Genomic DNA, 13,680 nt, shown 5'->3' with positions numbered 1-13,680 from the left:
ATAGAGTACAAAGGGAGAAACTGTTTCCATTGGCAAGAGGGTTAGTAACCAGAAGACATAGATTTACAGTAATTGGCAAAAGAACCAGAGGGGAGATAAGGAGATTTTTTTTTTACACAGCGAGCTATTGTGATCAGGAATATTCTATCTGAAATGGTGGTGAAAGCAGATTCAAAAGGGAATTGGATAAGTATTTGAAAAGGAAAAATTTCCAGGGCTATGAGGAAAGAGCAGGGGAGTGGGACTAATTGGATAGCTCTTTCAAAGAATTGGCACAGGCGTGATGGGCCGAATGACCTCCTTCTGTGATTCTATGAATGGAAAGGGAGCAGTGAACCAAAGAGTTGCACAGAGGCCTGCTCTGAATCCATTGCTATTCCTACTATTCATAAATCATTTAAAAGAGGTATCACTAGAAACACTCATCGTATAAATGAGGTTTCCACTGCACTTCCTGCAAAGTTATGTCAGTGGAGCAGGAGCAGCTCTGAGGAAATTCACAGCCATTATAAAACTTGCTGATGATACCAAGATGTGTGCAATTGTAAAACACATTGACAACATTAAAAGAGAGCTGGTGAAAATAAGTAAATGAGTTAAGGATAACAACAACATTTTTACAACACCTTTAACGCCGTATAACGTCCCAATGGTGCAAAGGTCCTTCACAGACAAAAATTAACTCCGAGCCACAGAAGGAGACATTAGGACAGGTGACCAAAAGCTTGATCAAGAGGTAGGTTTTAAGGAGCGTATTAAAGAAGAAGGCAGAGTGGTAGAGAGGCGGAGAGATTTAGGGAGAGAATTCCAGAGCTTAGGGCCAGGACGGCTGAAGGCACGGCCGGCAATGGTGGAGGGAAGGAAGTGAAGGATGCACAAGAGGCCAGAGTTGGAGCAAAGCAGAATTCTCAGAGGGTTGTAGGACTGGAGGAGGATACAGAAATAGGGAGGGGTGAGGCCACGGAGGGATTTGAACACAAGGATGAGAATTTTAAAATCGAGGCATTGGTGGACTGGCAGCCAATGTAGATCAGCGGGTACATGGGCGATGAGTGAATGGGACATGGTGCGAGTTAGCATATGGGCAGCAGAGTTTTGTAGTTAAGGACAGATGGAATCTAATATGGATAACAGAAGCTTACGATTAAGTAACTGCGAGCACGATTACTTGCATGATGATGAAGAAAACTTATCAGCTCTCATCCACTGATTAACCCAAGGAATGCCACTTTTTCTTTGCCAAGAAATTAAAGGTGAAATTTAAATCTTGAAATGAATTGAGTCAGTTCTTTTTGATTTATGCTTCCTATATAAACATATTAAATGTAACAATTGCTAGATTCTAAAGTTTCCAATGTTTTTCACTTTGACACTCAATTGATTCCAGTGGGAAACTTATGATCTTTATTTTGTAAAAAAATTAAATGCGTATTGTTAGCATTTTGATTATGTTTTTTCACATTGGCGGGAGACTTTGTTTGATTTTTATTTGATGCATTTTCATGTCACAAAAATATAAGCTTCACCTTTACCAGATCACAGTCACTGCTAGGCTTAGTTGCATAAAAAAATGGATTAGAACTGCCCCAAATCCTTTCCAGAGAGTACATGCGACCTATTTCTGTGAGAATGATCAGTACTTATGGGACAAAAATGTTGTTTACAATATTCTGTGTATATGATAATGAAGGACATTATTTAGAAAAAAATTAATATATGGGTACAACTGATCACTACTTCTTTCATGCCTGATTGTTTGAGAATGCCAGTTCCTTAATTTGTACACAAAGTCCTGCATCAACATTGCATGATTGACTTTCTTGAATCTGAGCACTGCCTAAATAGTGGTCTAATGTTGCCAATTGATGCATGATTGGCTAAGCAATATCTGTCTCACCAACGGTCAACAGAGATTTTTGGCAGTCAGGAAAAGAGAACATAGCAGAGGCATTAAAATTGTAATAATCGGTCAGGGGCCAGCGGACAGAAATTGAATTTGCAGCATATTGTAATGCTAAATATTGCTTTTACAGGCCAAATAATTCTCCTCAATTACATAAATGATATTTTCGATAAGTGTGTGGATGCTCAGATGTGCAACATGCATACATGTAGACAATATTTAGCTGTCAGTGTAAAAATACAGCTTAATGTGAGTACATTTAATCCATAGACGTATAGGCACAGATATTAGAACAAATATAGATGCCTAACTGTTTATAAGTTCATATGCAGACCCATGCAAGAATATACTTAACAATTTAGAACCATGTTTAATCTTTAAAAAAAAGACCTACACAGAGCCAGCACAACAAATGTGGCTCAATTTACTGGGCGTGCTGTGTGTCTGTGATATTGGCATAGATCCCAGTAGTTTCCATTCATGTGCAGTGTTAGCAACAAATAGTCAATTCAGCTCCAGCCAGTTGGAGTTCTTAAAATTCTAGCTCTTTGTTTAGTTTACAAAAGAATGTCACACACTTATAGATTCTGAGTTGCAAATAATCTTGCATACAAGATGATACAAAATAGCACCCTGTGAAATGAAAATCTTCCACTTCCACACAGTTTTCTCCAGGAAGTCATCTTTGGGTACCAGATGGCCACAGGCTAATTTAGCATCTTCTGTTTAAATCAATTTGCATTAAAAAACACTAATTCAGTAGATGCTTTAAAATTCATCACATCATCCTATGCCTTTAAACTTCACAGAAATATTAGAACAAGCCCTGTAGAGATGGGTGACACAGTGAATTTCTGAATTGATTTACGACAAGGGAACAAAGTTTTCCAGCCTTTCTACCTACATGGTCTCGATCACAGACAAAGCCTTGCGCCTCTCACCAACAATGTCACCCATCCCCGTTATTTTTTATTATTCATTTTCGGGATGTGGGCGTTGTTGGCAAGGCTGACCTTAATTGCCCCAACTGAGTAGCCACTACAAAGTGCATTTAAGAATCAACCACGTTAGTGTGGGACTGACGCCAGTTGGGTGTTTACGACTATTCAACAGCATCATGGTCACTTTTATGGATACCAGCTTTTCATTTCCAGATTTTTTAAAACTAAATTCAAATGATCAAACTTTCATGGTGGGATTTGAACTCATATTAACCCCACCACGACAGGTGGGAGGAGGAGAGAGGAGCGTTAACACTAAAAAATGGGGAACGTCTCTTTGCCGCCAGAATGGGAGGCCAACCAGCGTGCTCCGTCAGTAGGCCACCCAAAAGGCAAAATCTACCCCATTGTGTCGTTTCCATTTTTTTTAAAAAGGAACCTTCACCTGAAGAATTCAATACCTGCAGTTATCGGTTACAAAATCAGAAAGCCAGGTTTCCATTGGTCTATTTTGCCATTCTCTAGAATTAACGATTACCAACTATTAAAGTATAGGTAGACTTCAATAGAGGAGAAAATTATAGAGCGAGCTAGCTATAAATTAATCCAGCTCATCACTAATCACCTTAAACCAGCCAAATGTGATATAAATTGTTCCATTAAGTATTATATTAAGAACAACTTTGTATTTGGAGGTTTGTTATATCTGAGCTTGTAATTTCCTTTCAGCAGTACTGCTCAGATGCTGTCACCCTCACAATGTTACCATGAGACTCACATGTTCTTTTTCTTCCCTTCTTATCTTTGCTGCAAAAATCTTTCACATTAATAAGTGCTGTGATCATTCCTGCTGAAGGTTGTGGCAAAGTCTTCTCTTTTTTGAAGACACAGACAATGGCACTAGATATCTATTTAAAAAAAGGAGCAATCTTCCCAGAAGTTAGGCTCACGACATCCAATGCTTGCATTCATACATGAGCAGGCAACAGTAAAGTTTCCAGCAGATATGCCATCATTTGAACTTAAAAAAGCAACAGCTTCAAAATCCATGGTTCTGTCTTAAAATTCATTTAGTTCATCTTCAGCCTTCCTCAGACTTTGGTCTGTTGGCAAGTCAGCAGAACTTAAAATGTGTGTCATGACAAACGATAGCATTTAGACATATATAAAAAGAACTCCCTGGGCAGAAAATCAACGCTATCCTGAATGTTAATGTTAGTTTGAGGGGGAAGAACAGCTGCTGTAGAAAGGTTTTGTGTGATGCATGTAACTTTACACCATTAATCTATAAGTAATTTACACCCTTTACTGAATACTAATTACTTTTCCATTCTTAATATTTGAAGGCAATGAAAGAATTGGAGATGGTGAAGTGGGTTAGCCTATTGTCTTTTCATTCTTGCAACTAAGGTTTGAATCCAGCTCAGACTTTTGGAATGAAAATCTCCTCTAACAGTTGATGGGATCTGACATGAAAAGTCTGGACACTGTTTTATTAGTTCATAGCTGGTAAAAGTTCACAGTAGAGAAGTGTCCATAATTTGGCACAAATTGGCACTGTTACTCAGAGAGGGTACAAAGGACAACTGTTGTGGGGAATGGAAAATGATATTGCAATGGTGCTGGAGGATAACTTTTCTGATCTTGGCTCAACACACATTGGAGGTGATTTTAGGAGGCAATTGTGGGAGTGTTGAGGGTGGGGGGTGCTCCGAAAATTGCGGAAATCCCGTTCGGGTTTGGAAGCCGGCTCCGACCCGTTGACTTCCGAGTTTCCCAGGGACCCCTGTGTGCACACAGGCGACCCAAAAACGGAAGTCTCGCCGGTAATTAAAGCCAGCGGGAAGACAGTTAAAGAGCCAAATGTACCTCATTGAGGTACTTAAAGCACTTTACCTGTGACAGATGAAGGGATTAGAAAGATTTTTTAACTCACCTGGGCGGCTTGCCCACTGCTTCTGATTCACGCCTGGTCGAACTAGGCGTCAAGGGCCGGATCAGGCAAGAAAAAACTAAATAAATTAAGTAAAAAACCATGGAAGGAAGTGAAAACACTAAATGAACCTATCTTTGAAACCTGCTCCGATGTCCGAAGTCTCCCGCTCCGATATCCCCCTCTTCACCCCCCCCCCCCCCAATGACCCCCTCTTCACCCCGCTCCCCCCCTGGTCTTCCAATCCAGCCCCTGATCTTCCATTTACCCCTCACCCTGGTTTTCCAGCTTAGTGCCGAATGGTGTCTCGTTCTCTCTCCTTCTCGCCCCATCCCCACGCCCCGCGTTGCAGCTCCTGATAGCAGCCAGCCTGTCAATCAGGCTAGCTGCCGAGCGCGAAACCCGGAGAGGACGTTAATCATTATCAATCAACGTGCGATCGCGTCAGAAATGGTAAGTTTTGTTCATGCGTGTTTGCCACGCACATCTTCGCCCCCCCCACTGCCAACCCACCACCATTGTAAAATCGAGCCCAATTGTTGCAGCAGAATATAGAATGCTTGGCTCTATATCTGGCTCACACTGTACCTGATGTAGAAGTGACTGACATCAACATTAGGCTTCAAAACTGATGGAGTGCTCCATTCCCTATCACCGACAATCTTCACATGGATAAGAAGAAAGAAAGAAGAAAAATACTTGCTTTCATATAGCACCTTTCACAACCTCAGGATGTCCCAAACTGCTTTACAACCAATAAAGTACTTTTGAAGTGTAGTTACTGTTGTAATGTAGAAAACATGGCAGCCAATTGACACACAAGGTTCCACAAACAGCAATGAGATCATGACCAGGCAACCTGTTTTAGTGATGTTGGTTGAGGGACAAATATTGGCCAGCACACCGGGGAGAACTCCCCTGAGCAAAAAATAACTTCAGAAATGTTTGATGTTTGAAACGGTTGATAACTACCTTCTTTCTGACCACCTTTAGTACCTTGGGAAAGTGCATAATTGTCGAGTCACAGTGGTCATCCATATGGATGATGCCAAAATGAGATTCTGCCGTGTTTTAGGTACAGGATTTCCAGCCATCTACAATCTTGAGAATAGTACACACCTCATGTACTTCCCAGGAAGCAATTACTTCCTCATATCACAATATTTCAATCACACCTGTGCGATTGTCACAGTTGTTTGTTGCACTAGAATTGGCTGATACCTCCCTAGTGACAAACTAGCATTGTTCCTCCAACCTACATCTTCTAGGTCTGTTCATCAGAAGCTCTAGCCCTGCTCAACAATTCATAACATTGCCAGATATGTTTGCTGCTATAAAATCATTTATGATATGTGCTGCAGAAAAATATTAAATACAAAAGCAGGAGAATATAAATATATTTATTTCCACCACTGATGCCCTCATTGCTATTGGAAGGTCAACCTGAGGGTGAAATTTTTTTCCTGAACCCAACCTCTAAATAATTAATAAATTATCATGTACTGAAAGAAAATATCAAATACATTGTGTGCAGCTTCATAAATACATTTTATTCCAGTGCTGCTGTTCTCAATGACTATTTTAGTCTGTAAATAAGTAATAACATGCAAATAACTAATTAATTCTCCTGACCCAAATCTCTGAATAATTACAGTCCCCGCCCCATGTAGCAGGCGTGTTCGTGCTAACACCATTTACCAGCTGTATGTGGTGGACGGTAAATCTTCCCGAGTCCCTAATAACATCCTCGGGGAAAGCCCTCAACAGAAAAGATTGAGTCACATCACGTTCTTAATCCCACTCAGCGGAACTACTTTAAATAATAAAAATGATATTTTATGGATTTAAATAATAAAATGAAATGTGAAGTTTGAAGGCTGCGGCTCTTGCCGCCTACGAAACTGCCCTGGTCAATTTCAATGTCCCTGAACCACTGCCGCTGCATTTGTGAGTGTCTTTCAGAAAGTAAAATTTAATAAGGGGGTGATTCAAATACGTTAAAACAGTGCTGCAGGGTGAGCGGCAGTGGAGGGGGGGGGGGGGGGGCAGTCGGAAGGTGACCCCAAACAGCTGCTTGAACTGCCCAAAATAACCGGCCCGCATAATACGGTTTAAGCCCCCTTTTGTAATTGACGCCTATGGTAATGACAAATGGCCAGAGCCGTTTGCCCGATAAAGGCGACTATCCGGGATAAATGGGAATGGTGTAAGTAGCGGGAACTGTAATGGATTTTCCAAACCCCAACCTGTAAATAATGAATGATGTCGCCCAACCCCAATTCACAGGTAATTAATACTTTCTGACCCAAAGTAGTGCAGTGATTATATCATGGGACTAGTAATCCAGAGGTCTGAGCTAATAAATCGAGAGACTATAGAGATAATTTTAACCCCCAAGAACAGTTGACTTGGGGGCGGGTGGGCAGTAAAAATGGTTGATTTTTACAGAGGGACCGTATTTTGGCTTCAATGCGCCCACTTCCCGGTTTAACCCAGGCACGTTTGGATGCGCGCGCGCAACAGTAACCTGGAAGTCCCGTCCCCACTTAAAGCCGGCAGCTGATACTCAAAAGGGTACTTCATTGCGATAGTTGAGGTACTTAATTTTTTGTATATTAGAAATGTCAAACAAATTTAACCTTACCTGTTCGGGTTTCCCATCGCTTTGGATTCACATCAGGTGAAAGCAAACAGGAAGGGCCAGATCCATGAGGTGAGTGCCTTTATTACACTGCTTGTGGGCCCGGAAGAGCAGGACTGCTTCATCCAGGCCCAACAAGCACACCTGGCATGATCGGATCCCTGCGGTCGGTCCTTCCCCCCTCCCCCCATCCCCGCCGATGCAGGACCCCCCCCCCCCCCCCGATGCTGGACACCCCCTTCGATGCTAGAACCCCCCCCACTCCGATGCTGGACCCCACGATCTTCTCCAAGGTCCACCCGATGTCGTCCACGTCTCCCCAGCTCCCCCCACCCCTCCCATTTCTTCCACGGTCCACAATCTCTCTCTCTCCCCTCTCCAATTTGCGGCTCCTTTCACTTCCAACAGGCAGCCAGCCTGTTAATCTGGCTGCCTGGTGCATGGGAAACCCGGAAGCACAAACACTTACCTTCATTTGAGTTGCGATCGCAGATTGCGACGCACTCATTTAGCTTCCGGGTTTCCCACGCAAAGATCTGCTTGGTTCCCGGCTCCGAGCCAAAATCATGCCCTATGACTTCAAATCCCACCGTGACAGTTTGAGAATTTGATTTACGTTCAAACAAAATCTGAAAATAAAAAGTGACAAAGTGACCATAAAGCTATTGGATTGTCATAAAAACCCAACTGGTTCACTAATATCCTTTAGAGAAGGAAACCTGCCCTCCTTACTCGGTCTGGCCGAGATGTGACTCCAGTCCCACACCAACGTGGATGACTGTTAAATGCCTTCAGTTGTATCAAAACCATTACAAAGAATAACAAGAAGTGAACTACAGTGGATGAAGAAAGCGGCCCACCATAATTCTCTCAGCACAACTAAGGATGGGCAATAAATGCCAGCCTTACTAGCGATGCCCACGTTCTCAACAATGAAAAAAGAAACTGTAAATAATGAATGAATTTTCTCAAACCTCAACTCAGAAAATAATTAATGAATTCTCCTAACCCCAAGCTGTAAATAATTAATGATTGAATTCTATGAGCTTGACCTGCTACAAGAAGAATATCAAACAGAATTTGTAGGGCTCTGTAAATGTATTTTATTTCTGTGCTGCTGTTCCTGACAGCCATGTCGGTATATACAGAAATATCATGGGAGCACTGCCATTTTTGACAGCAGACTAAACTATAAAAAATGTACAAATTCTCCTGAACCTGATTTCTAAATTAATTCACTGGGTTGCTTTTATGTCCTTCAAAAAGATGAAATACAGTGACTTAAAGATAGATAAATGTGTTTAATTGAATGCTGCTGTTTACAACAATCCTTTAAGTATATAAATAAATAATGTCAACATGCAAATAATTAATTAGCAGTGGGGGGGAGGGGCAGAGTTTCTTAATCAGTCAGTTGGGTCATATGTATGAACTGTGTGAAAATTGAAAATAAAATATTAATCAACATCACTAATTACATTTTAATTGAAAAATCCACAGTCCCCAAATTTTAAATAAAAATCCAAAAGTAGCATTTAATGAAAATTCAATTTTACTTATTCTATCACCATAAATGATTGCCTTCACAATAATACATTGTACGTTACATGGCATAACAACCCAGTTCTTATGAAGCAGCATATCCTCTGACTCATTATGTACAATGCCACAGGAAATGGGCTATTGAGGAAAATAATGCGTTGTGCCTGTGATAAGAACATGGGCCGATCCACTCAAGAGTTGCCATAATCTGTCAATAGCTACTACAAGATCACTTTGTTGTGAATTTATATTAAATAGGTGCTTTAAAAATTGCTTGCACCCCTCTCTCCCTCAGTTCAATTCCTTTACTCCCCATCTGTCCTGAAGATGGCAACTCATTCTGGACAATAGTTTCATAGCTTCCAACGTCCCTCCATTACCTCACCTGAATGAACATTCTTCACTTGTGAGCCCAGGCAGACAGCAACTCTCAATGGGCTATTCAGCTGTGGCAGACCTCACAACTGAGCATGATCCTATCTTCACTTGCTGTCCACATGCATAATCCTAGATAGCTATTAGGACTAGGATTTATTTGGTTTTGGCATATATTTTTTCCCCTCCCTAACCTGGGTATGCTGAAGCCAATAATCATGCCTCACTGACATTCAGGTAGAGACTGGACCACTCAGCATTGACTAAGGATCAATCTTGGGCCTTCTGGTCTGTTATGGCTAAATAACATTTAATTTGTATATGTAGCAAAGGAGCCACTGAGGGAGCATCTTAAAGATTCCTGTAAAAGACTCTACTTTTTAGCAATTTCTTCAAGCTTTTAATTTGCATGCTACTGAGAATGCCTGCAGTGACTGTGTATATATTTTGGATAGACTTTTGTGCTCATTAAATTGAAGAATCTCAGTGCTGGAGGAATGGAATACTTTTCCGATCTGGCATTCGGCATCAGGATAAAGGAGTTCCAGGACAGGTATATGTCATATAGATCCAGTGGAATAAAGCACAGCAAAAGATTCAACCAACATCATTTTTATTTTACAAATGCAGAACACACAAGAGTCAACCTTAACACACTTTGCAAAAGATTGGCGATCACCCCATCTAATCGATGAACTGCAATTGGAGCGGTTTTATTAAACTGATACCACAGTATAGTGTGGATTGGGTGCAAAGTAACGCTTCTTCCACTCTGGCATTACCATCCTGGATTGTAGACTCTGATCATTGCCAATTTAGGTGCAATTAGTGCTACATTAAGTACTGTTTTGCATCATGAATTAATGCCTATGAACTGGGTTGAGGACTGCGCAAAATTATTCCATGTGGCACTCTGACAGTCAGCAGAAAGAACAAGTTTTAATGTCATTGGTCTCAGCTGGATTCAAACTGAGATACGAGAGATATAAAGACAATTTGCTAACCAACTGTGCTTCACAGTCTTCCTTGACTTCCTTTCTCTTATTTCAAATAAACTCTGTTTTTACACATGAAATCCAGATTTAATTGCCGCACCAAAAATTATGCAGAACTTTAAACAAGGGATAATGCATTTTAATATTTTATTAAGAAACAAAACTGAACTTATTTATTTCTGAATTTATTGATCAATATAGAAGATGCATCATTCACAAAATACAAGTAACCCACTGGCTTAAAAGCCTCTTTTTGGGAAAATCAGCAGGCTTTTTTAATTCATTAATTTTAATTTATGTGATTACTACAAAATTGAAAGTTATGCTATTTATTTACTTCATTTTCACAATACATTTATCATAAAGTTTGGTCAAGTAATATTAAAGATTATATTAGTTTAAACTTGCTTTACAGAATACAAAAATATCAACTAAGCTTCTTTTGGGGCAAAACCAAAGGCACTAAATCAATTAAAATCATTGACTCAGATTGATGATCAGTTTGATTTGTAACCAATAATAATAAACTAAGCAAACAATGGGGGCGAAATTCAATTGGGGGGGTGGTTTGCAAAACGGACTGTAGCGTGTTGTCCCTTACACATCCTGCCCAATTATCTTTTTCATTGACTTGAAATAATAAAGCGCAAAGTTGAAAAGACCTAGGAGACTTATTTTTGTAATACTCAACATGCCCAGCCAATGCAGCAATCAACACAGCCAATAGAATGTTATACTATATAGCTGAAACAATAAAATGATCAAACTGTCTGACCACATCTTGAGGACTGTGCCCAGTTCTGGTCACTGAGACACAAGAAACCCATTTGAGTGTTGGAGACAGTGCAGAAAAGAGCCAGGAGGTAGATCCATAATGTTAGAGGTCTGAGTTATGGAGAAAGTTGGGAGTCTTGATTTTAATTCTGGGTGGGTTTTGGGTGGGTGGATAGCGAGGTGAGTGAGAAATTCAGCCGCTGCCCCAGGAAACAGGCTCAGGGTATTTTAACTCCCGGGGCCTCATTATAATCTCGCAGACAGGGTTTCCCACCCAATTCACTCACCATCCGGGAACTCACCCACTTCCAGAGTGCAATTTCCGGCAGGTCAGCCACAGGTCTATTTAAAGTGGGACTGCACCTCTTAAAGCCCTTCTTGTTCACATAAACTGCTGGCTTGTCTTCTGGTGCCCAATTGCTGCATAATTGTACTCTATAATACCCTGGGCATGAGGGAAGCTGGCTACTGCTGCAAATCCCAGAGCTCTCTCATTCCGGCTGCTGATGTCAATTGCAAAAGTAATGTATTGTTCTCTCTGGCAAGGAGGGCATTGGTGAGTTGTTTGATGCAGCTGTGCTTCATGCATCAAGGGGGGACTTTCGGATCATTCTAGATGGATGAACTAAAATGGGTCAAATGGCCTTCCTTATCCAAAGTTATCATGTCATCTTCTGAACTTTACTGATCTTATAATAGGCCAGTATTTGCACTAATACATTCAGTACCTTACCTGCTGTGATATTATGATCAATCTATTACTAAGTAGCAAGGTTTATTAATAAATCAATGATCGTTTAATCATTTGGTCAGATTATGCAATTACCCTATATTGTGCTGAGGCAGATTTTGAGTACACAATTATGTTGTTCCTGCTATTGTGCACTGCAGTTTATTGTACGTTTCTTTACTCAGGCACAGCAACTGACTGATCTGGAGCGCAAACTGTTAGCAGCTAAACAAGAGTTGGAAAAGACAGCAGGTGATAAGGTGACAAGAATTTTATAAATGAGGGCACTGAATTTCGTTTTCAGTATCATACCACTGTGAACCTTGTTATTTCTGGATCTGGAATGTGCTGCCTGAAAGGATGGTGGAAGCAGATTCAATTGTGGCTTTCAAAAAGGAATTGGATAAATACTTGAAGGGAAAAAATTTGCATGGCTACGGGGAAAGAGCGGGGGAATGGGACTAACTGGATTGCTCTTACAAAGAGCAGGCACAGACTTGATGAGCCAAATGGCCGCCTTCTGTGCTGTAATCATTCTATGGTTCTCTGAGACTGTTCTGCAGCCTTGCTGCTATTTCTAAGATGTAACTACAATGTTAAATTGCTTGATTTTGTTCCCTAGCATTTATGAAAATTCTAATGTTTAGGACAGGCTGGGGGAGGAGGAGAGGAGGCAATTTGCTAAAGATGCTTTGTACTAATGCCTTGAAATTTCAAGGCAGCCCAGAGATAAGGGACTGAATTCTGTTCTGGCAGTAACCATGAGCAGTAGTCTCAGCACTTTTGGAAGCTTGCTAGTAACAATTAATCAGAGCTCCTTTGAAGATTGATATTCTGGTCAAGAGGCTCACCAATAAAACTAACAGTGGGTCGAATGATTTTCCTGTCCTTGCCACAATGATACAGAAGCAGTTCCAGGCTGCTTTTATCCCATCCCCACTAAAATTTATCTTCTCATTTTACAGATTCTTCCGTATCAGACACAGACATGTGTAGGGCAGTAAACCATCCATCAGGGGCCAATAGAAATTGAATCACATTTACTGTTTAATCTGACTTTCTGCCCTCTTCCTTCCAATTATTGGTGATCTACAGAATTGTCTGTCACAATACTTTAAAACTCTAGCTGTTATTGCTAGTGAGTGAAATCATGCAGAAGCAAAGGTGTCTGCTGTATTGATGATGGAAACTCACTATGGCCCACAAAGTGCCACATCCAACCCAAAAGATTTCACCTCCAAGCACAAACCTTATTTTTTCAATCTTCACTAACATCTATGCAGTAACCATATTGAAAGAAAGCATCACCAATTCTTATTTTGACAAAATAATTTATAATGAATGTGTTTTAATCAGTCACAATGGCTGGAAGATTCTGATGAAATTTTTGACTGCAACTTATACTCAAGTGTAAATTATATATTGGACTGGCACCAAAATAGAAACGAAAAGAAACAGAGGGCATCAGTTGCTCCCAGGCTAGCAGCATGCTTGGCATTGCTACAGATATGATGACCTCAAGACCATTAATTAGCAAGAATCTTTAAAATGCCATAGGAATGTACTAGAGGTAACCAAAAGTGAATAAAACAAGGTAAACATAGAAACACAGAAACATAGAAAATAGGAGCAAGAGTAGGCCATTCGGCCCTTCGGGCCTGATCCGCCATTCAAAATGATCATGGCTGATCGTCTAACTCAGTACCCTGTTCCCGTTTTCTCCCCCATATCCCTTGATCCCTTTAGCATTAAGAAATATATCTATTTCCTTCTTGAATACATCTAATGACTTGGCCTCCACTGCCTTCTGTGGTAGAGAATTCCACAGTTTCACCACCCTCTGAGT

General features: G+C 40.7%; 1 protein-coding gene across 2 annotated transcripts in view; it reads left to right on the top strand.

Moving 5' to 3' along the window:
- Positions 1–13,680, top strand: part of luzp2 (leucine zipper protein 2) — a 208,555-nt gene that overhangs the window by 137,872 nt on the left and 57,003 nt on the right. The window contains exon 8 of one of the 2 annotated variants that reach the window (XM_067993532.1): positions 12,020–12,094. The exons of the other annotated variant lie outside the window; for it this stretch is intronic. Coding sequence (XP_067849633.1) covers positions 12,020–12,094 — 75 coding nt within the window. The remainder of the gene's footprint in view (positions 1–12,019; positions 12,095–13,680) is intronic. 2 annotated transcript variants of the gene reach the window in all.

Source organism: Heptranchias perlo, chromosome 12, assembly GCF_035084215.1.
Source record: "Heptranchias perlo isolate sHepPer1 chromosome 12, sHepPer1.hap1, whole genome shotgun sequence".
Lineage (NCBI taxonomy): Eukaryota > Metazoa > Chordata > Chondrichthyes > Hexanchiformes > Hexanchidae > Heptranchias > Heptranchias perlo.
The sequence above is the reverse complement of the archived record's forward strand: the minus strand, read 5'-3'. Positions and strand labels throughout refer to the sequence as shown.